Raw genomic sequence first — 20,278 nt, 5'->3', positions numbered from 1 at the left:
GACAAGGTTCCCCATGGGAGACTGATTAGCAAGGTTAGATCTCATGGAATACAGGGAGAACTAGCCATTTGGATATAGAACTGGCTCAAAGGTAGAAGACAGAGGGTGGTGGTGGAGGGTTGTTTTTCAGACTGGAGGCCTGTGACCAGTGGAGTGCCACAAGGATTGGTGCTGGGTCCACTACTTTTCATCATTTATATAAATGATTTGGATGCGAGCATAAGAGGTACAGTTAGTAAGTTTGAAGATGACACCAAAATTGGAGGTTTTAGATTAGATTAGATTACTTACAGTGTGGAAACAGGCCCTTCGGCCCTACATGTCCACACTGCCCCGAAGTGCAACCCACCCATTCCCCTACATTTACCCCTTACCTAACACTATGGGCAATTTAGCATGGCCAATTCACCTGACCTGCACATCTTTGGACTGTGGGAGAAAACCGGAGCACCCAGAGGAAACCCACGCAGACACGGGGAGAACGTGCAAACTCCACACAGTCAGTCGCCTGAGGCGGGAATTTAACCCGAGGGAGGCAAGAGAGGAGGGTGAGAGGCGTTGTGGACAGCGGAGAAGGTTACCTCAGATTACAACAGGATCTGGACCAGATGGGCCAATGGGCTGAAGAGTGGCAGATGGAGTTTAATTCAGATAAATGTAAGGTGCTGCATTTTGGGAAAGCAAATCTTAGCAGGATTTATACACTTAATGGTAGGACCCTTGCATTGAGCTGTAGGGAGAGGCTGAACAGGCTGGGGCTGTTTTCCCGGGAGTGTCAGAGGCTGAGGGGTGACCTTATAGAGGTTTACAAAATGATGAGGGACATGGATAGGGTAAATAGGCAAAGTCTTTTCCCTGGGGTGGGGGAGTCCAGAACTAGAGGGCATAGGTTTAGGGTGAGAGGGGAAAGATATAAAAGGGACCTAAGGGGCAACTTTTTCACACAGAGGGTGGAGTGTGTATGGAATGAGCTGCCAGAGGATGTGGTAGAGGCTGGTACAATTATAACATTTAAAAGGCCTCTGGGGCGAAGGGGGAGGTATTTGAATAGGAAGGGTTTAGAGGAATATGGGCCAAGAGCTGGCAAATTGGATTAGATTGGGTTGGGATATCTGGTCAGCCTGGACGAGTTGGACTGAAGGGTCTGTTTCCTTACTGTACATCTCTATGACTCTTAACCTTTCTCTGCTCACCTTAAATCTGTGCCCTCTAGTTTCCCCTACCCTGGGGAAAAGACATTGGCTATTGGTTGTATCTATGCCTCTGCATTTCTCTTAAAGGCATACTGGCTGAGAGACCTAATAGAACAGCACTCACCACCAGCAGCAACCCACCATCTCTGGGATCGCCTCCAGCCCCATGCCTCTCCAAGGCACCTGCAGACCCTCAATCCTGGTTTCTTGAACATCCCCGCTTTTAAAATCCTACTACCACCCTCGTAGCTGTGACTTCAGCTGCCTGGGTCCCAACTGAAGGAATTCTGTCCTGAAATTCCCTTTCACTTCCTCCTGTCCCCACGCCATTACATGAAAGGTATAGATGCACTTTATTGGCTGCCAGGAAAGTGACAGGGGCCCCGAGATTACGAAAGGCGCCACAGAAATGCAAGCTCTCTCTGAAAGTCCATGGCTGTCATGGTTGGAGGAGTGTCTAGCAGCTGACAACAACTACAAAAGGTAGGGAACTCTCCGTCAGCATGTGCCCACATTCGCTTACTGAGAGGATAGAGTTTATCTTGAAAAATCAAAACAGAACCACACACAGGCCCCCTGTTTCTCCACAAGACATTTTCCTTTTTGCTAAGTTCACCTGTAAGCAATTCTCAACTCTGGATCTGTTGGAACTCGAAGAAATTAATTAGGAGTTGGCCAGACCCCCGTTTGGTTTTCCAGGTATATGATTTGATATGTATGTCTCCATTGTTTTGGGACAGAAATGTGCAGGTTGGGAACGCCGCAGCAACTAGAGTTGAGCTCAGTACAAACAGCCTCAGCAACTTGGTGCATCATGAGATAGTCACGCTCAGGCAACAACAGTTTATTTGTTATGGTCTCTGGTTCCCACACATCTCTCTCTTTCTTGGCGACACGAACCAATCACCTTCCAAAGTGTCTCGCCCGACACAGATCTACAGAGCGTGCAAAGCTATAGAAAGCACCACCACCACGCCAGGTCTCAATGCTGGCGGGTTCCACAAGCCGGGTTCAAGTGTTGTCCATTGAACCATCTTTCTCTGCCCTTGCTTTTACTGAGACCAATGCTCTTCGCCATGCCAGAGTGCAGCAGACTCCACACATGCAGGAAATGGGAGGCCTTCTATCTCAGGCCTAGACCTCGAAAGGACCCAGCAAACCGTCCAAGGCTTAAAATGGATTCCTCATCCATTCAGCTTTTGAACCTCGAGATTTGACTATTTCCACCCCCTGCCCCCAATAAAACCCGGGTTAGTACGCAGGCGATAGTTTTAGACAAACACAAAACAGGTTGCTATCGGCTGTGGTCCTGTTCTGTTCACCTCAACGTACAATGAAACACAGCCTGTTTCAGAGCCAGTTTTAAGATTTGCTGCTTTTTTTCCCCCCCCCCAAGCCCTCCGGGCCCCTGGACCCCCTCCCCATCTCGGTCACCCCCTCCAGCCCCGACATCCCCTCCCTACCTGAGTTAGCCCCTCCAATCCCATACAACTCCTCTCCTGGAACCGTGTTCCTACACTTCTGGCTCTGCCGTGAATTGCTGGGGTCTGAAGCTCTGGACTTCCCTTCCTGATGGGTAGCAGATACACCAGCCCCTGCACGTTCCCCTCCAAATCATTCACCATCCTGACTTGGAAGTAAAATTGCCGTTCCTGCAGCAGCACTGGGTGAAAATCCTGAAATTCCCTCCCTAATAGCAGTAAATGCTAGGAAATTTTATAATAAAAAAAAAACCATTGAATGGAACAGAATGCTGGACCATTTCAGAGGGCAGTGATCGAGTTACCTACATTACCGTGGGCTTGCAGTCACATACAGCCCAGACCAGGTAAGGACAGCAGATTTCCTTCCCAAAAAAGGACATTAGTGATCAAGATGGATTTTGGGGATTTCCAGTATTTTCTGTTTCGATTTCAGATTTCCAGCATCAATAGTATTTTCCTCTGACAGCAACCACCAGCCTTGAATAAAAAAACACGACAATATTGTGAAACTTGAGAGGGTTCAGAAAAGATTTGCAAGGATGTTGCCAGGGTTGGAAGATTTGAGCTACAGGGAGAGGCTGAATAGGCTGGGCTGTTTTCCCTGGAGGGTTTATAAACCTTATAGAGGTTTATAAAATCATGAGGGGCGCAGATTGGGTAAATAGCTGAAACATGTGTTGCTGGAAAAGCACAGCAAGTCAGGCAGCATCCAAGGAGCAGGAGAATCGAAGTTTCGGGCATAAACCCTTCTTCCGGGCTCCTGCTCCTTGGATGCTGCCTGACATGCTGCGCTTTTCCAGCAACACATTTTTCAGTTCTGATCTCCAGGCCTCACTTTCTCCAGATTGGGTAAATAGCCAAGGTCTTTTCCCTGGGTTTGGGGGGGGGAAGAAGAGAAAGAGAGGGAGTCCAGAACTAGAGGACATAGGTTTAGGGTGAGAGGGGAAAGATATAAAAGGGACCTAAGGGGCAACTTTTTTCACACAGAGGGTGGTGCGTGTATGGAATGAGCTGCCAGAGGAAGTGGTGGAGGCTGGTACAATTACAGCATTTAAAAGGCATCTGTATGGGTATATGAATAGGAAGGGTTTAGAGGGATATGGGCTAAGTGCTGGCAGGTGGGACTAGACTAGATTGGGATATCTGGTTGGCATGGACAGGCTAGACCGAACAGTGTTTCCGCACTGTACAGCTGTATGCCTGTATTGAACCCAAATTGTAGGCTGGGGTTGTTGGGTTTCTTTACAAATGGAAGCTGTAGTTGATATTTGAAACGTGTTCACCTTTGTCCTCTTTCCTCACATTCCTGCAGGGAGTGGGAGTATTCAAGCTTGCCTGCAGAGATTGGATTGGATGGCATGCACTAGCTTGTTAATAAAGGATTATTTCCACAGAGCTCGGCTGGAAAATTACAAGGGCCATTGTCTCACATTTGACGTCAAAACAACTTCAGAGACAGGCAAAGGTATTGTTGGCCACTGGTTCCCAGCGAAAGAAAATAATTAATACCAAGCTGCTGTTGAGAAACATTCCTTCCTTAGGAAAAAAAAAGGGGGAGAATCTAATCATCCACTAGACCTGGAGGTTCACGTGGAAGGTACAAGTTCAAAGTCTCATTATGGAAACAGAACAAGTTTAACTTCACTAAATGTGGAAGGTAATGTAAACTCTCCATAATGGTGAGCAGGACTGTTATGAAAAACCTCATTTGTCATCTAGTTCACCAAACATCACCTCGCATGAAAATCTGCCATTTTTAATCTGGTCCACAGGGGATTCCAGACCCACGGCCAATATGGCTGACTCAAGCAGCCAAAAACGTTGAATGCTTCGAACTCTTGGGACTAAAGGGATGCGAGGATGTGGCGAGAAAGTGGGCACAGGGGACTGAGTTGGATGATCAGCTATCATAAAAACAGATGGCAGAGGGGCCAAATGGCCTACTCCTGAATTAAAAAAGAAAAATCCTTTCAAAACAAACTCAGCTCAAGGGGCAATTAGGGATGGGCAATATGCACTGGCTTGGACAGCGATGCCCACATCCCATGTAAAGATACTAGTTTGAGAGCAGAGTTGCTCATCTTCAAATTGAATTTGGACTTTGACCATTTGTTGCCCACCCCCCACAAACAGGATCCTTAACTACGAGATCTCTTATTAATCTGACCTCAATCCCTGATGCACTGTACAAATCCGTCTTCCAAGTTACCTTAATACGTCCTGTCAAAAAACTCACGTGAAAATTTGGGAGCGTCCTTCTTACACACACAATCCCCAATGTATCCTACAGTGAGGCTATTCGAGGGTAACTGCCTCCCAGCTGTGATTTCTTCCCCTTGCAGTTACTTGCTGCTACAGAAATTGATTTTACATCGCGATTCAAGGACCTTTTCTTTGTTAAATTTGCAAAAATAAGGAAAAGTCAACGGAAAAAGCCAAATTCTTGCTCTTGTCTGAATAACCTCTGAAAGAGGCCAATCATTTCAGCAAATTAAAATCCAACACAAATGAAAAACCTTATCTTTATTCTTTCAATATGTACACACAAATCTGATCACAAAACAGTGAAGAATGCAATACATCAGTTAAAACACACTCCAGTTAGTTCAAATACAGCGGGATAGGCCGAAACCTTGTTGGATTTGGTATATGGATGACCAACCGTCTCACTAACCGAGCCTGTTTAAAATCAGCAGAAGTCAAACAAAGTTTGACAAGAGCAGCACTGACTGGAGATTTGACTGCCAGAGGAAGTGGTGGAGGCAGGTCGGTCTAATAAGAGAAGAATCTTAAACAAGCTCGAACACCGAAATGGAACCTGAGCCCGTAATCTCAGCAGCACCAGGGAGACTACTGCTTTTCAGTCAAATTGTTTGAGCAGACTGGGACCCTCGCTCCCAACTGAATGGAAGCATCATCCTGTTTGGAGAACACATGCAAGAGAGCACCCCCTGGTGGTGGGGGACATTGAAAAAAATCCCTCAACAACTCCATTCGAGCAGTCCGCCATCACATTGTAGTGTGTGGGAGCTTGCTGTGTGCAAACGGGCTGCCACATTTCCAATGTTACAGTGGCAACACTTCTAAAAGTCCTCTATTTGTAACCTTGGCACACCCCAAAGTGTTTTTTTTTTAGAAAACAACCATGGAGATGGCCGACCCTCCTTTTCTAGTGTGCCACTTGCAGGCTGGTCATGGCACCACAGAGTCAGGTTTGGCCTGGTCAATGCCACCCAAGAGCTCAGGCAAAAGTAAAATGACAAGATTGCTACAAGTGGACCAAAAAGGAAGTGAGCAAAGGTGGAGAGGAGGCCAAGATTACTTTGGCTAAAGACAAAAACCGAACTTGGGTATGAATCTCTCTCCCCTTCCCCCCCATCCAAAAGAACTTTTTACCTGAAACCCAAGTTGCACCTTTCAGCAAAGTAACTTAACCCTTCCAATACGGCTTCTCTGGTTCCCAGCATGCATTGTGGTGCAGCATGGCTACAGCCAATACTCAAAGAACACTCCTCCAGTCCATCCAGTGTTGCAATGCCTCAAAAAAAAAAATGTTGGCAACTTGCTTTTGGAGGGGCACATGGCTTTTTCTTTGAAGGGCAGGAGCATTGAAAAACTTTGGGAGTGGAATTGCCCCTCAGAGCAGCAAGGATGTCAAGTGTTGTGGTAATTGCCCCCTCGGAGTGTGTGCGGGATGGCATGGAAAGAAGGAATTGCCCTTTTGAAAGCAGTACGTGCAGAAAACATTAAAAAAAAAAGACTTCTCCCCACCCAAAATGGATGTCAGGCAGATGGTTAAATGACAGATCCTCTACCCACCGATGACCTTCGCCAGCAAGATTTCGGCCAGTCAATCGTACAGTGGGCCCTTTTCATTTTTAAAATAAGGTCGTGCAGCATTTGAAGTCTTATTAGCAGCAAGAAACAGATTTACAAATATTGTCACCAGCCACAACAGCATAGAGCCCCCATACAAAAATATTCAAAATGTCAAGTGATTTGTTTATACAACAGCAGTAGTCTTAAATTTACCTAGCATGTCAAAGTCAAAATACAAGGTCTAAAATATCAAGTTTCACATCAGAACACTTGTAACATTTTCTATCTGCATACCGTGAGGTAATTTTTCTTTTCTTTTTAAAAAAAAAAGGATGAGCAGAAGTCAGTAGTTTGGAGTTAAATGAGTAACAGATTCCCACGTGCAGTACATGCCAATCAATTTTGGCATTCAGTGCCAATTCAAGTGGGCATTCAATGCCAGGACAGCTCACACCAGCTGCATGAGAGGCAAAAAGGCTAAGAAAAAAAGGGCACAGCTGCCATAGTAAAAGCATCTACCAACCTTTTTAAATGGTACAGTCCCAACAGCACTGATCTTAACGCTGTGCCAAATCAGGGCCAAGATGAGAGGGTGACAAAAAAAAAAGCCTTAATATAGCCCTGTTTCTACAGCTCACACATCATTGTTGCCTCAGTGACATGAGATCAGTATTCAAGCAGCGATATCCTCATTGTCCAGGAGATTGGTTTGGCAACACCTTTTTCAAATTTTAAAGAGCAGGCCCCTCACTCAAGAGAGAGTGCGCTGCTCAGACAATAAATCTTTTAATCCACAATTTAAAAGCAATCAAAAAGTGACCAAAGCGTCATGCTTTCAAGGTGGCCGACAACTGAAAATGCCCAGCGGTTGGAGAAACAAGGAAAGTGCATTTTACTTTATTTTGCTCCCCACAAAGCCAAGTTACGATTCACTTCATAAATAACGCAATCTGTAGCACATCAAATCAGGTTTGAAGTTTCACCCCCTGGCCTGCACAGATAGCGTCTCACGAGCTTTCGTAAAAAAAAAATGACGTATGGAGAGATTGAAATCAGTGATCTTTGCCCTCACTGAGGAAGTGTTGCCCACCCTCCCACCGCAACCTGGAATGGTGCCAAGAGCTCGATCAACTACCCCTTGTGCCCAAAGTCAACTGCCTCATGCCAGCCGCAAAGCTGACTACGCAGGCCTCATGTGGCATTAAATTGCTTCAAATTTGGAGCAATCCCAAAGGCTCACTTCAAAAAAAAAAATTGCTCATTTAAAAAACACAGCCAGCTCAATAAAAAAAAACAAATTGCTAAAAGAATGTCATTTGGCCAGTTGCAAAACAAAAACTGGCTCGGTGACAAGTGAAAGAGGAATGGGTGGTGGGGGACAGAGGAAGACGGAAAAAAACAATCAAGATAAAACATACTGACATTCCTTTCTCAAGAAAGTCAGTGAAGGCCCAAGGTGCCGTGCAGTGTGCTTCGAGAAGTCTGTCCATCAGTTTTCATAAATACGCAACCACCAGAGGGCAGTGCTGAGCTGTTTTGGACTTGAACACAGGAGGTTCCTGGTAACAAAGGCCTTAGTCCCAGCAATGCCATCCTTCCTGTGGGATCTCCTAGGCTGCTTGTCTCAATAAAAGGAGTTCATTGGAACAAAGCCCCAAATGGGGACTACCTATTTGGCCATGACAAGCAAACCCCTCAGAGGTTAGGGCCCAACGTTTGTCCTAAATAATTCAGCCTGGGCTATTTCTGGGCATATTCAAAAGCTGCCCCCTAAAGATACTGTAATTGGGGAGTGGGGGAAGAAATGACACTAAAATTAAAATTAAGTCAACACCTTCACCGCAGTTCAAGAATTCATTACCTCAAAATGGGCCCACTTCATGTCCAGGGAAAAAAAACACGGTGGGGATCAAAATGGCGGCCATCTTGCCTCCCCCATTTTCCTGCTGGCCACTTTAGCCCTGCTGTTCTGACATCTCAGTGAAAAACAGCTTTTTTTAAAAAAATGTTAACGGACAAACTGCAGTGATGTTGCTGGGGTGGGGTGGAGTGGGGAAATCTCCTAGGCTGCTTGTCTCAATAAAAAAAAAGTCTATTGGAACAAAAGGCCCAAAAGACAGACAGCAAATGGTGACCATAATACATGATAGTCACCACAAATGGTAACTCATGATCATCCAGCTCAGAGGATGTGACAGTAGTGCAAATATCTCACACCAGAGCAACAGAAGGGGCCTTTGGTGTGGTGAAGGGCTCATGTTTTAAAGCATTCCTGTGTTGTTCAGAAGAAATATAGTTAATTCTGCTCCACAACGATGTACTGTTGTCCACCCACCCCCCAATCCTGGGAGCTTCCCCTTGAAAGCACCATGAGTGCAGTGGTAGCAGATTCTACCATCAGGAACCATTGAATGGGTAACACCCATTTGAAGAGTTGAAAAGGATGCATCATGGAGGGATACACTCAGGTCAGTCAGGCTACACTGAAGATGAAAAGATGTAGATCTCCGATACGTCAACTTGTCTCATGCAATAATCAGAAAACCTGTTTCTTAAGATGAAGGATCAGAGAACACATCTCAATAAATCGCTTCTCCTGTTCCTTCTACCTGACTATTTAAATTCTTTCATACAACAATAAAAAACAACTGAGGACAATCTTCTCCACTTCTAATGCAGACCTTTTAAAAAACAAAGGCAGTAAAAACAACCAAAAAAATCCCTAAAACAAAATTTAAAAGAGATATCACAACTCAAGGGGTTGGGGGTGGGGGGGTTGGTTAAGGAGCACATTGCAATTTCAAAACAAGTCAAATATAGTCATTGTTTGTTGAAAAACAAACACGCAGTTACCAATTCTTAAAAATCACAAGCTGTTCCAAGCTTCACTGTTGCCAGGAAGCCCCTCTTGTTCATTCCAAATTATGGAAAGTGGTAATTTGCTGTTAAAATTATCCATAATACTTACTGTAGTCAAGTTTGGCTTCTGCTTGCCTCAAAAATCACACCCTTCTCTCCCCACCCCCCCCCCCCCCACCCACCACCACCCTGTTGCATTCCCTCCCGACACCCCTCCCCCTTTACCCCAAATACAACAGTCAACACGTCTGCAGGATTGGCTCTTTGTGTACTGAGGTAGACGTTGCTCTGCAGCTAAAGTGGCAGGTGGTGTAGGTTAGCGTCCACAATGCCATGCTTCCCTGCTTCGTTCAGACACATTTTCTCTCTCTCTCCCCCTCGCCTTACTTAGATCTTCACATCCTCTTGAATGCTTAGCTGTGACAATGCTTTCTTGATGCGGAGAGCTGTCAACCTGGCAGCCCCATTGGCGTACCAACACTCCCGCATGATCTTGGTCATGACTCGTAATGCCTGGCGGGCAGAGAGACACACAGGTGAGGCACGGTTATTATTCATGTATGAGGCCAGAGGTGACCCTCCCGCTCCCTCAACCTCAGAGGACCCTCCATATCAGCAGTAGAAAGAGCCTAGATTCCTCAAGCAGTACAACATCAAACTTCTGAAGGATAGGTCAATAGGGGTGGGAGAAACAGACAGTGGAGAGGAGTCACAGGAGCTCTTCTGTTCTTTGTGACAATAGCCAGAGGATAAATATCGGTTAGGACACTGGGGAAAACTTCCCTGCTTCTCTTTGAAATACTGCCACAGGTACCTTTCACATACACGAGGGGGGGGGACAGGCAGAAGACAACACTGACCGCAATGCTTATGTGCACACTGGAGACAGCACAAAAACTCATTCACAGAACGTGGGCATCGTTGACTCCACCAGAATCTATTGCCCCATCCCTCAGGGCAGTTAAGAGTCAGCCACATTGGCTGTGGGTCTGGAGTCACATGTAGGCCAGACCAGGTAAGGATGGCAGTTTCCTTCCCTGAAGGACATTAGATGAACCCAGATGGGTTTTTCGAACAACGGATTTGTCGTCATTAGACTGAGAATTCCAGATTTTCAGTGAATTCAAACTCCACTCGAGGAGGATTCGAATCCAGATCCCCAGAACATGACCTGGGTCTGTGGATTAATGGCCTAGCGATAATACCACTAGGCCATCACCTCCACGATTACTGCATTACATATCCAAAGAGCCATTCTCCGGAGGCACCGTCCTGTTGCTGTGAGGCAATAATTCCTGCCTCGTCAGTGAGTGGCATTTGGCCCTCCAGGCTATGTAAAGGAATACCCACAGCTCCCTCCCAGCAGCAGAGCTTTCTTAACGAAAGAAAAAAAAAAGTTAGGTGGGGTGGGGGCGCAGTCATTCCCAGGGGCATTCTCCCTTGTAGAGGCCACTTGCCAACCTCACTTCCCATTCTGCTCTCAATTGTTGTTCCCTTTAAAGATTTGGTATGCTTCCATTTTGACGCTCGACAGAATCGCAAGAGCTTCAGCAGCTTGTCTCGCTCGTCAGCGATATTGAAGCTCTGCACCACCACACATCTAAAAGGGTCATTTGCTAATTCTAAAAATTGCAGACAGATAAATTTTTGTTAATCGAAGAAAGGTCTTAAAAGGGATATAGGCTAAAGGCAGGCATCATCGAATTCAGTGTGGAAACAGACCATCCGGCCCATCAAGTCCACACCAATCCTCCAAAGAGCATCCCACCCAGACCCATCCCATTCCCTGTAACTCTGCACTTCCCATGGCCAACCCACCTAGCCTGCATATCCTTGTACATTATGGGGGCCAATCCACCCTAACCTGCACATCCCTGGGCACTATGGGACAATTTAGCATGGCCAATCCACCCGAAACTCCACATCTTTGGACTGTGGGAGGGAACCACAGCACCCAGAGGAAACCCACGCAGACACTGGGTGAATGTGCAAACTCCACACAGACAGTCACAGTCACCAGAGATTGGGACCGAACCCGGGGCCCTGGTGCTGTGAGGCAGCAGTGCTAACCACTGAGCCACTGTGCCGTCCTGATGGAGGTCTATGCAGTTAAGCCACAGATCAGCCATGATCTCAATGAATGGCGGAACAGGAGGGGAAGGGCCTACTCCTACATTCAATTCCACAGTTACCTCATTAGTATGCCAAATAGTGGGAACATTTGGCCTCAGGTTCTGTTCACAAACGACCTTCCTCATTTCCTCTATGGAGGGGTCAGAGGGCACGAGGTCAAAGTACGGCAGCTGATAATCCTCATGGATTCCTAGGAGTAAAATGTTAAAACATCCTGTCAAACTCCAAATGCTCTCTCTTTTCCAATAGTTCACTATCTTAATAGAATTTGAAAGAATTAAGGAAATGAAAAGACAACTTATAAGCACCAACATTCTGCCAAGGAACATAAACAAGGTCAATTTTTGCCAGCAAGGGCAACAAAGCCCCAGTCAGCCATCAAAATTTGGAAAAATGCCACCTCGGCAACAGAGAGCGCGTTCAGTGAAGGAAAAAAGCGCGCACCAAGACAGAAAATGGCCACCTTTGCAGCCATCATGGTGCCCCATCTGTTCCATCCCCCAGCTCGGGTCGCCAACTCTGGTTGGCCAGATTCCCAGAGGTTTGCTCACATGACTGGCCACCTCAGACCACCCTGGCCTGTAGTCGATCCACCTCCTCGACTATCTGCCTCCCAGAGGTGAACCCAATCAGATTAAATCATGCCCGTCCCACCATCTCAACAACCCCAATCCCTGCACTGAATGTTTTCATATAGGGATGCCCTTATAGAGATTTATAAAATCACGAGGGGCATGGATAGAGTGAATAGTCAAGGGCTTTTCCCCAGGGTACTGGAGTCTAAAATGAGAGGACACAGGTTTAAGGTACGGGGGGGGGGGGGGGGGGGGGGGAGGATTTTAAAAAGGGTGCTGAGAAGCAACGTTTTCACGCAGAGGGTGGTGTGTGTATGGAATGAGCTGCCAGGGGAAGTGGTGGAGGCTGGCACAATTACAACATTTAAAAGGCATCTGGATGGGTATATGAATAGGAAGGGTTTGGAGGGATATGGGCCGAGTGCTGGCAAATGGGACTAGATTATGTTAGGATATCTGGTATGGACGGGTTGGATCAAAGGGTCCGTTTTTGCGCTGCGCGTGACTAGCTTTTTTTTTTAAAAAAAGTATTTTCAATGCCCCAATAAATTTTACTCCTGAATATCCGCTCCCAGCAAAATCTGGAGGTTAATCTCCAATCCCTGAAGGGTTGGCAACTTCATTCCAGCCAGAAACGCCAGTATGAAGGCGGGAACGAGGGGAAAAGGTGAAAAACAAAGGAACCACACGCTGCTCGGATACAATTCTGCTGCAGTAAAAAAAGGGGATAAAGGGTTACTGAACAGAGGTGGGGAGATACAGATCAGTTGTGATCCAATAGAAGGACAGGACAGGCTTGAGACGCCTTTTCCAGTGCTTCAAAAGTGAAAATTTGGGCCAGGATACTCGATTCACATTGAACAAAGCCGCAACAGCGTGAGGCCAAGAGCTCACAGCACAGATACCAGAGCACCCAGTGAGGCTGGGCACACACACTGTGAAGAGGAACAACAAGGTCTGGTAGAAGCTCAGTACCTCCAGCAGAGCATCTTCGAGCAATCTCCCAATACACCAGCCCCAGGGCGTAAATGTCGGCGCACTTGAAGGAATCGAAGTGTTGCATATTGATCGTCTCGTCCAGTACCTCAGGGGCCATGTAGCTTCAAAAAGAAAACAAAAAAGAGACACAGACTCTTAAAAAGAGAACAGAAAGAGATTAAAAAAGAGAGACAAAAAAAAAGGCTAACGTCAAGCTAAAACAGCTTGGTCTTTCTGAAGGAGGATACCCTTGACCAAGTTTGGAACTGGGCTCCAACATTGGTGCTCACCTGCACGTTGACACATCCTCTCCACATCAGACCGTAACTACTAGGCCATTCAGCCCATTGAGTCTGCTCGCCAGTCAATCATGGCTGTTATGTTTCTCAACCCCATTCTCCTGCCTTCTCCTTGTAATCCTGGATCCCTTTACTAATCAAGAACCGATCCATCTCCATCTTAAAGACGCTCAATGACTTGGCCTCCACAGCCCTCTGAAGCAATGACTTCCACAGATTCACCGCCCTCTGGCTGAAGAAATTCCATCTCATCTCAAAATTAAAAATCACCCGACTCCAGGTTATAGTCCAACAGATTTATTTGGAAATACAAACCTTTGTAGCATTGCTGCTACTGAAAGCTAGTACTTCCAAAGACTTTAGACTATAAACAGACGTCAGGTGATTGTTAAATTCTGTCCACCCCCTCCACATAATGACACTTCATCTCAGTTCTGAAGGGTCATCACTTCGGAGGCTGTTCCCTTAGGTCCTAGTCTCCAGTGGAAATGGCATCGCCACGTCTGCTCTATCCAGGCCTCAGTATTCTGTAGGTTTCAATCAGATTCCCCCTCATCCTTCTAAACTCCAAGTGCAGACCTCAACCCCTCCTCCTATGACAAGCCCTTCATCCCCAGAAGGATCCTTCTGGAACCCCCCCCCTCCAAGGCCAGCACATCCTTCCTTCGATACAGGGCCCAAAACTGCTCACAATATTCCAAATGTGGTCTGACCAGTGCTTAACAACCTCAGCAGTACATCCCTGCTCTTGTATTCTAGCCCCCTCACAACAAACGCTAACATTGCATTTGCCTTCCTAACTGCCAACTGATCCTGCACATTAACCTGAAGACAATCCTGTACTATGGTTCCCAAATCCCTTTGTGCTTCACATTTCCAAAGCCTTTCCCTATTTAGGGAATACTCCACATCTCTATTTGTCCTAGCTGTTATGAAGGTCTCATTGTGTACTGTACCTTTAAGGGATAATGAAAGCTGACTGAAAGCAATGCGCTGACCAATTTCAAAATGTAACATTTGGTTGTGAAGCAAATAGCTGGAGTTGCGTTGCCATGGTACACAAATTTGAATTCGGCCAGTTTAAATTATGCCCCAAGATACCAAAAACCAATCGAATTTGAATTTTAATGTTTTGATGACATCAAACTAATGAGACTGTCTGATGTTTCGGGGTATATAAAATCAGGTATTTTGAAAGCTGGGGAGAATAGCAAAGAACAGCCAAGCACCAACAGACTGCCAGCAGAATAGCTCTCTGGAAAGGTACCTGTCCATAAGAAAAAAAGTCTGCAGCAGAAGACGACCAAAGATGACCCAGAGGAAAATCTACAAAGAAATATCAGCAAAGCTGGCTGGTTTTGAAACGTGATTTTTTTCTGTAAATCTTAATTGAGTTTTTTTTTAAAAAAGTCAGACGAGTATTGTAGAGTGGGAGGTAAAAGATAGGTTTAAAGAGAAAGGGGTTGTAAATAGTTGTTGCCCAATGTCTTCTTTTGGACTTTAAGAATAAAGTTTAGTTTTTTTTCTCTAAACTGTGATATCCGGCATAGTTTTTTGACACTCAATTTAACAGATTACAGTGCAAGGTGAGCTTGCGTGCGTGTCTGGCTTAAATTAGCACAGGGGTTTACCCCATGTCGTAACACCCTTTCCCACATTGGATGAGCTAGGAGATATATATATAAAAACGTAAATAGCTGTGGTCTCAACACTGACCCTTGTGGAACTCCACCAGTCACTGGCTGCCATTCTGAAGAAAAAAAAAACCCTTTCACCCCCCACCCTCTGCCTTCTCCCAGTCATCCAGCCTATCAAAACATCCTAATCGTCATCGCTCCAGTCACCCCTCATTGGGGAGCAGAACAGCAACCTGTCGAGTCTTTTCTGGTCGGCAGAATGGTTATTCCAGTAAGTTATCCTTACACCTCCACCAGTGGTCTGTTCCTTGGATGCGGTTATCAGGGGCAGCAAACATGGCATCCTTGGCATGAGGGACTGGACTTCCCTGTGAAATGTCTGGTAAGAGTCAACCACTTTGGTTGGGCGGGCGGGGGAAAAAAAAAAGAGAAGGTTCTGGTGTCACATGTGGGCCAGTCCAGAGAAGGATGGCAGATTTCTCTCCCCAGAAGGGCATTACTCCGGCAACTACACGAGGGGAACTACGAGTATGTGAGCACAAGGTTTATTAACCTTAGTAAATATAAAAAAGATACGCGACTAAACTATGGTTTAGAAAAGAAAATCAGGGATATTACCAGATTCAAAAAGAGACATGTAACAGTTCCAGAAAAGAAAAGCAACAAGCCTTAGGATTGGGAGCATTTTGGGATTCAGCAAAAGGCAAAACATTTGAACGAGAGGGAAAGAAAGAAAGTACAAGTAAAATTGCAGGAAACATAGTAACTATAAAAACTTCTATAAGTACATGTAGACTAAAGAACGAGCAAGGGCTCAACATAGGTTCCTTACACAGTCAGGAGCTAGGGAAATTGTAACCGGGAACAAAAATGCCAGAGGAATTGAACACATCTGGCTACAGAACAATCTAGTCCAAACCTTCAACACAAAATCCCACGCTGAACAGGAGAGTTTTCATCTCCTGGACTCCAGACTGCATTCAAATGACTCAAAAATCGGTTGAAGTTTACTTTGTCCCTGACAGACAAATCGATTTTCAAACCCACAGCCTTCTCACCTTCCATCAGAACGAAAGGCCAGAGACCAATGCATGCAATGCAAAATCTCTTCACTCAAAGACAGCACGGGTGGACCTCTCCATCACAGAAAGCAGGAGGCCAAAGCATATTTTCAAAAGAAGGAGTTAGATATTATTATTGGGGCTAAAGGGTTCAAAAGGATATGGGAAAGTGGGAACAGGGGATGGAGTTGGATGGTGGAGCAAATTCAAAATGGAAGTGGGAGGGAGGTGAAGGAGCTGGTACCGTTTTGTGCCCACTCTCTGATTGGGGGCAATGTCGATGGTGTCAGTCAGCGAGTCATGCCTGACAGCGAGGCCCAGGTCAGCAATCGCGCATGTGCCATTCTTCTTCACCAAGATGTTTTTGCTCTTCAGGTCTCGGTGGGCAATGCCAGGCTTGCCTGCAAGGACACAAGGTAAACATGGGATCACACACACGACAGAAAAAAAACCCCACAAATCAACACACTCAGTGGGACCCAGTGGAAATAACTCTGCCCAGTGATTTCTTTTGCATAAAAGATTTTTAAAAATGCATTGCTCTCCAATGTTGCTGGGCATTTCCAATTGCGTCTTTTTTTCCCCAAAAGAAAATGCCTCAAGCCAATAAACACCCCTGAACATCCCTAGGAGGTTTTTAAGATTAGATTTGATTACTTAGTGTGGAAATAGGCCCTTCGGCCCAACAAGTCCACACCGACCCGCTGAAGCACAACCCACCCAGACCCACTCCCCTACATCCACCCCTTCACCCAACACTACAGACAATTTCCCATGGCCAATTCACCTGACCTGCACATCTTTGTGACTGTGGGAGGAAACCGGAGCACCCGGAGGAAACCCACGCAGACACGGGGAGGATGTGCAAACTCCACAGAGTTGCCTGGAGGCGGGAATTGAACCTGGGTCTCTGGCGCTGTGAGGCAGCAGTGCTAACCACAGTGTGACAGTGGGTAGTGCCCCCACCTCGGAGCTGGAAGTTCAAGCTCTGCTCCAGGACCTGATGGACAAGGAAGGTGCATTTAGACACACAAAGTAGTGGAGGCCCCACATGTTCCAAAAGGGGGCAGTAAGAGTGGGAGACCATACCAGCTCAGCTACATTGGAGCCTCCAGCATCACTCTCCATTGCTCCAGATGGGAACTGACGTACAGATAGACATTTGCGTTACCACAGCAGCTCAAGGCACCCCAGACAAACCCTAACACTGATCCATCACATCCTTTGCCAACACGCCAAGGCATGCGCAACTTGCCCTGACATCCACCCTCTGCACCAACCCAAGTCTTGGCTCAAGGCAGCACCCTGTCTATTGCCATTGGCACTCCCTGGCAGGGGTCTCATTTGCCACTCGGGAGCTTGCAGTTTGGGGGCTCGGTGCATACTCTTCCTGTTGCTTTCTCTCCATCGTGACGGGTCCTGTTGATTGGAGGGCGGTAACATTGAGCAGAAGGTTCCCTCCTCCAATTGAGACAGAATCCCTGGCATGGTACTGGGGAGGCGATATCTCAGGTGAATGGCACAGAACGTTGGAGCGGGTCGTGGAGCCAAAGCGGAAAACACTTGTGCAACAATAACGGATGGTGGAACTGTGGGAACTCCCCCCACGAACGCGGCTCCATCACATGGTGGATTACAGATCCGAGACATCGGGATAACCAGACAGTTCGGGTGGGTGCTTTGTAGGGATCACCGACTGAATGGAATCAGTGGCTGCATCACCCTAACCTGCACATCTTTGGACTGTGGGAGGAAACCGGAGCACCCAAAAGAAACCTTCACAGACACGGGGAGAACGTGCAAACTCCACAGAGTCAGTTGCCCGAGGCTGGAATCGAACCTGGGACTCTGATGCTGTGAGACGGCAGTGCTAACCACTGTGTCACCCACAATTACCTGGACAACAACGTTGTGTGTGAAATTTGCACGCTCTCCCAGTGTCTGTGTGGGTTTCCTCTGGATGCTCCCATTTCCTCCCACAGTCCCACAAGATTGGGCATACGGGTGTTCAGGGATGTGCAGGCCAGATACGTTAGCCATGGGAAATGAAGGGTTACAGGGAAAAGAGAGGGGATGGGGTCTGGGTGTGTTGCCGTTCGGAGGGTCAGTGCGGACCTGTTGGGCCGAGTGGCCCGTTTCCACACTCTAGGGATTCTGTGATATGCTGAAGAGAATCCCACCGATGCCCGTGACCTCGTCACACCACAGCCACCATGTATTTGGCTAAACACTAAGCACTTCCACTGGGCTGCAAAAGACAATTGCACACTCAATCCCAGACCGCCATTACCCAGGTTACAGCAAAACCATAACGACGGAGAATGCAGGGACCAACAACATGGCGGCTTTCAGACAGGACCTCACGTGGCTTGGTGGAGAATAACAGGACAAGGGAGCTTGGTCATAGAGGTACCAATAATGTGCATTTTGGCAACGCAATTTGGCTGTAACACGATTGGCGAACGTTTTTTTTTCAAGAAAGGCATAAACTATAATGAGGACAGTGCTGTTCAATGTTGGAAGAGCTTTAACATTAAGAACGCCATTGACATCATTGTGGAGACCTGGGGTGATGTCAGTAAGGCCTGCTTGAATGCAGTTTGGCAGTAACGTCATGATTTTAAAAACTTTGAACCATCAGAGGAGCTTCCAGCAGAGAACATAGTATTGCTCTTGCAAAGCATGTCGGAATTTAACTGATATTTTTGGTGTTGCCCCTAACCCTGTTTTCCCCCGAGGCCGCGTTACTTCTATTGCGATTTTCCCGAACCCTAGGTCACACAAGAACGTAACTACCACGTTATAGCGTAACAGACTGTAGTTTTTTTTGACTTCAGTGGTGAAGCGATCACCTTCTATCCTCCTGTACATCCCAAAGGTACAAGAGTGGAGATCCGAGTGGTTTGAGATGATGGGAGGATTTGAAAGCAAGGACAAGAGTTAGAGGGTTAAAGAGAGAGATGTGGATCCAGACCCACAGCAACATGGCTGACCGACATGGACTCTCAGTCTGGCAACACACGGGCCAAACCAGGGCAAGGATGGCAGACCTCTCTCCCTCAACGGCATCAGTGAACCCATTTGGGGTTCTTCCATTCTTCCAACAATAAAAATTGACGGTGGTCACCACCATCTGGCTTCAAAACAGATTTCAGAATGGCATTTAAGTTCCGCCAGCTGCCATGCTGGGCTTTGAACCAATGCCCCGATATAGTATCAATATGGATTTCACAATTCCTGCAGAACCATTAGCGCCACTTTCAGGCAGAGACTCAGTGGAGTTGATGTTTACAGTGGGTACCACTTCCACACAGCTCTAGGACAATGCTGGGGGGAGTCCTGAATGGTTAGCACAGACACAGGGTGCTACCATGAGCCTCCTCACAACCCACCTTCAACTTAACTCCATACCCCCTTTCGCACAGTGTTCAAGTCTAGCCTTCCCTCAAAACGTGATTTCCTATGCAACCAAGTTCCCACATTTGAACTACCTCAAGGCAAAGCAGCTTGAGAGAGAGAGAGAGAGAGAGAGAGAGTGAATGCTTCCTGTTGTGCAATTGCATTCCTGTGCAGGAGGGAGTGGTAGAGAATTTAATCCCTCGATTTGCAGAGGGCTTAAATCTGTGGCCAGAAAAGTTGCTCATCCAGCTCACCCGTTAGTCACACAGGCTGGGGTTGGAACGGTTTCTTTGCAGAGTGGCGCGGCCCTCTTCCTGTGCCCTCCCTCAGATCGAGGGCAGTTCAACAGGTTCTCTTTTTTGGGAGAATTAACTTTCCGGCCTGCTGTCACCCTTTGCTGTCCAACTGCGCACGGGTAATCTGCGGAACCCAGCGGGAGAGGAAAAAAAAAAAGTGCCCACTTCCCTTACATCTCCAGGGGGAGAAATTCCAACGTTCAGCTCGCTGCGATGCCACTGACCAGTCACCTGCTAACCATACCGAACAAATCTAGGTCTCAAAACAGGGGGGGGCAAAATTTCAAGATGGGTGGGGACGAAAAGAAAAAAAAAAAAAAGGAGATGCCAATTCGGTCTGACATAAGAAATTCTTTTATTCAGGCTGGGGAATCTTTCAAATTCTCTACCACAGGGCTGAATCTTGGGGTTTGGTCAACAGAAAAAGGGTAGAGTGATAGATTTGCTGCTGACCAGAGGCACACAGGGTTATGGGAAAGCAGTGGTTAAGCACGTTCAGTCACAAGATAAAACAGATACAAGAAAGGGAGTGTTCCTTGCTTTTG

General features: G+C 46.7%; 1 protein-coding gene across 2 annotated transcripts in view; it reads right to left on the bottom strand.

Annotated features, from left to right (window-relative positions):
* Nucleotides 1–9,571: 9,571 nt before the first annotated feature.
* Nucleotides 9,572–20,278, bottom strand: part of LOC122543396 (activin receptor type-1B-like) — a 56,198-nt gene continuing 45,491 nt past the window's right edge. For both annotated transcript variants that reach the window (XM_043682096.1, XM_043682097.1), the window contains 4 exons: nt 16,283–16,439; nt 13,039–13,163; nt 11,548–11,678; nt 9,572–9,868 (listed from right to left, as the gene is read on the bottom strand). In XM_043682096.1, the coding sequence (XP_043538031.1) occupies nt 9,743–9,868; nt 11,548–11,678; nt 13,039–13,163; nt 16,283–16,439 (539 nt within the window). In that variant the 3' untranslated portion in view covers nt 9,572–9,742. The remainder of the gene's footprint in view (nt 9,869–11,547; nt 11,679–13,038; nt 13,164–16,282; nt 16,440–20,278) is intronic.

Source organism: Chiloscyllium plagiosum, chromosome 43, assembly GCF_004010195.1.
Source record: "Chiloscyllium plagiosum isolate BGI_BamShark_2017 chromosome 43, ASM401019v2, whole genome shotgun sequence".
NCBI classification, from domain to species: Eukaryota; Metazoa; Chordata; class Chondrichthyes; order Orectolobiformes; family Hemiscylliidae; genus Chiloscyllium; species Chiloscyllium plagiosum.
This window is presented reverse-complemented; position numbering and strand designations above follow the sequence as displayed.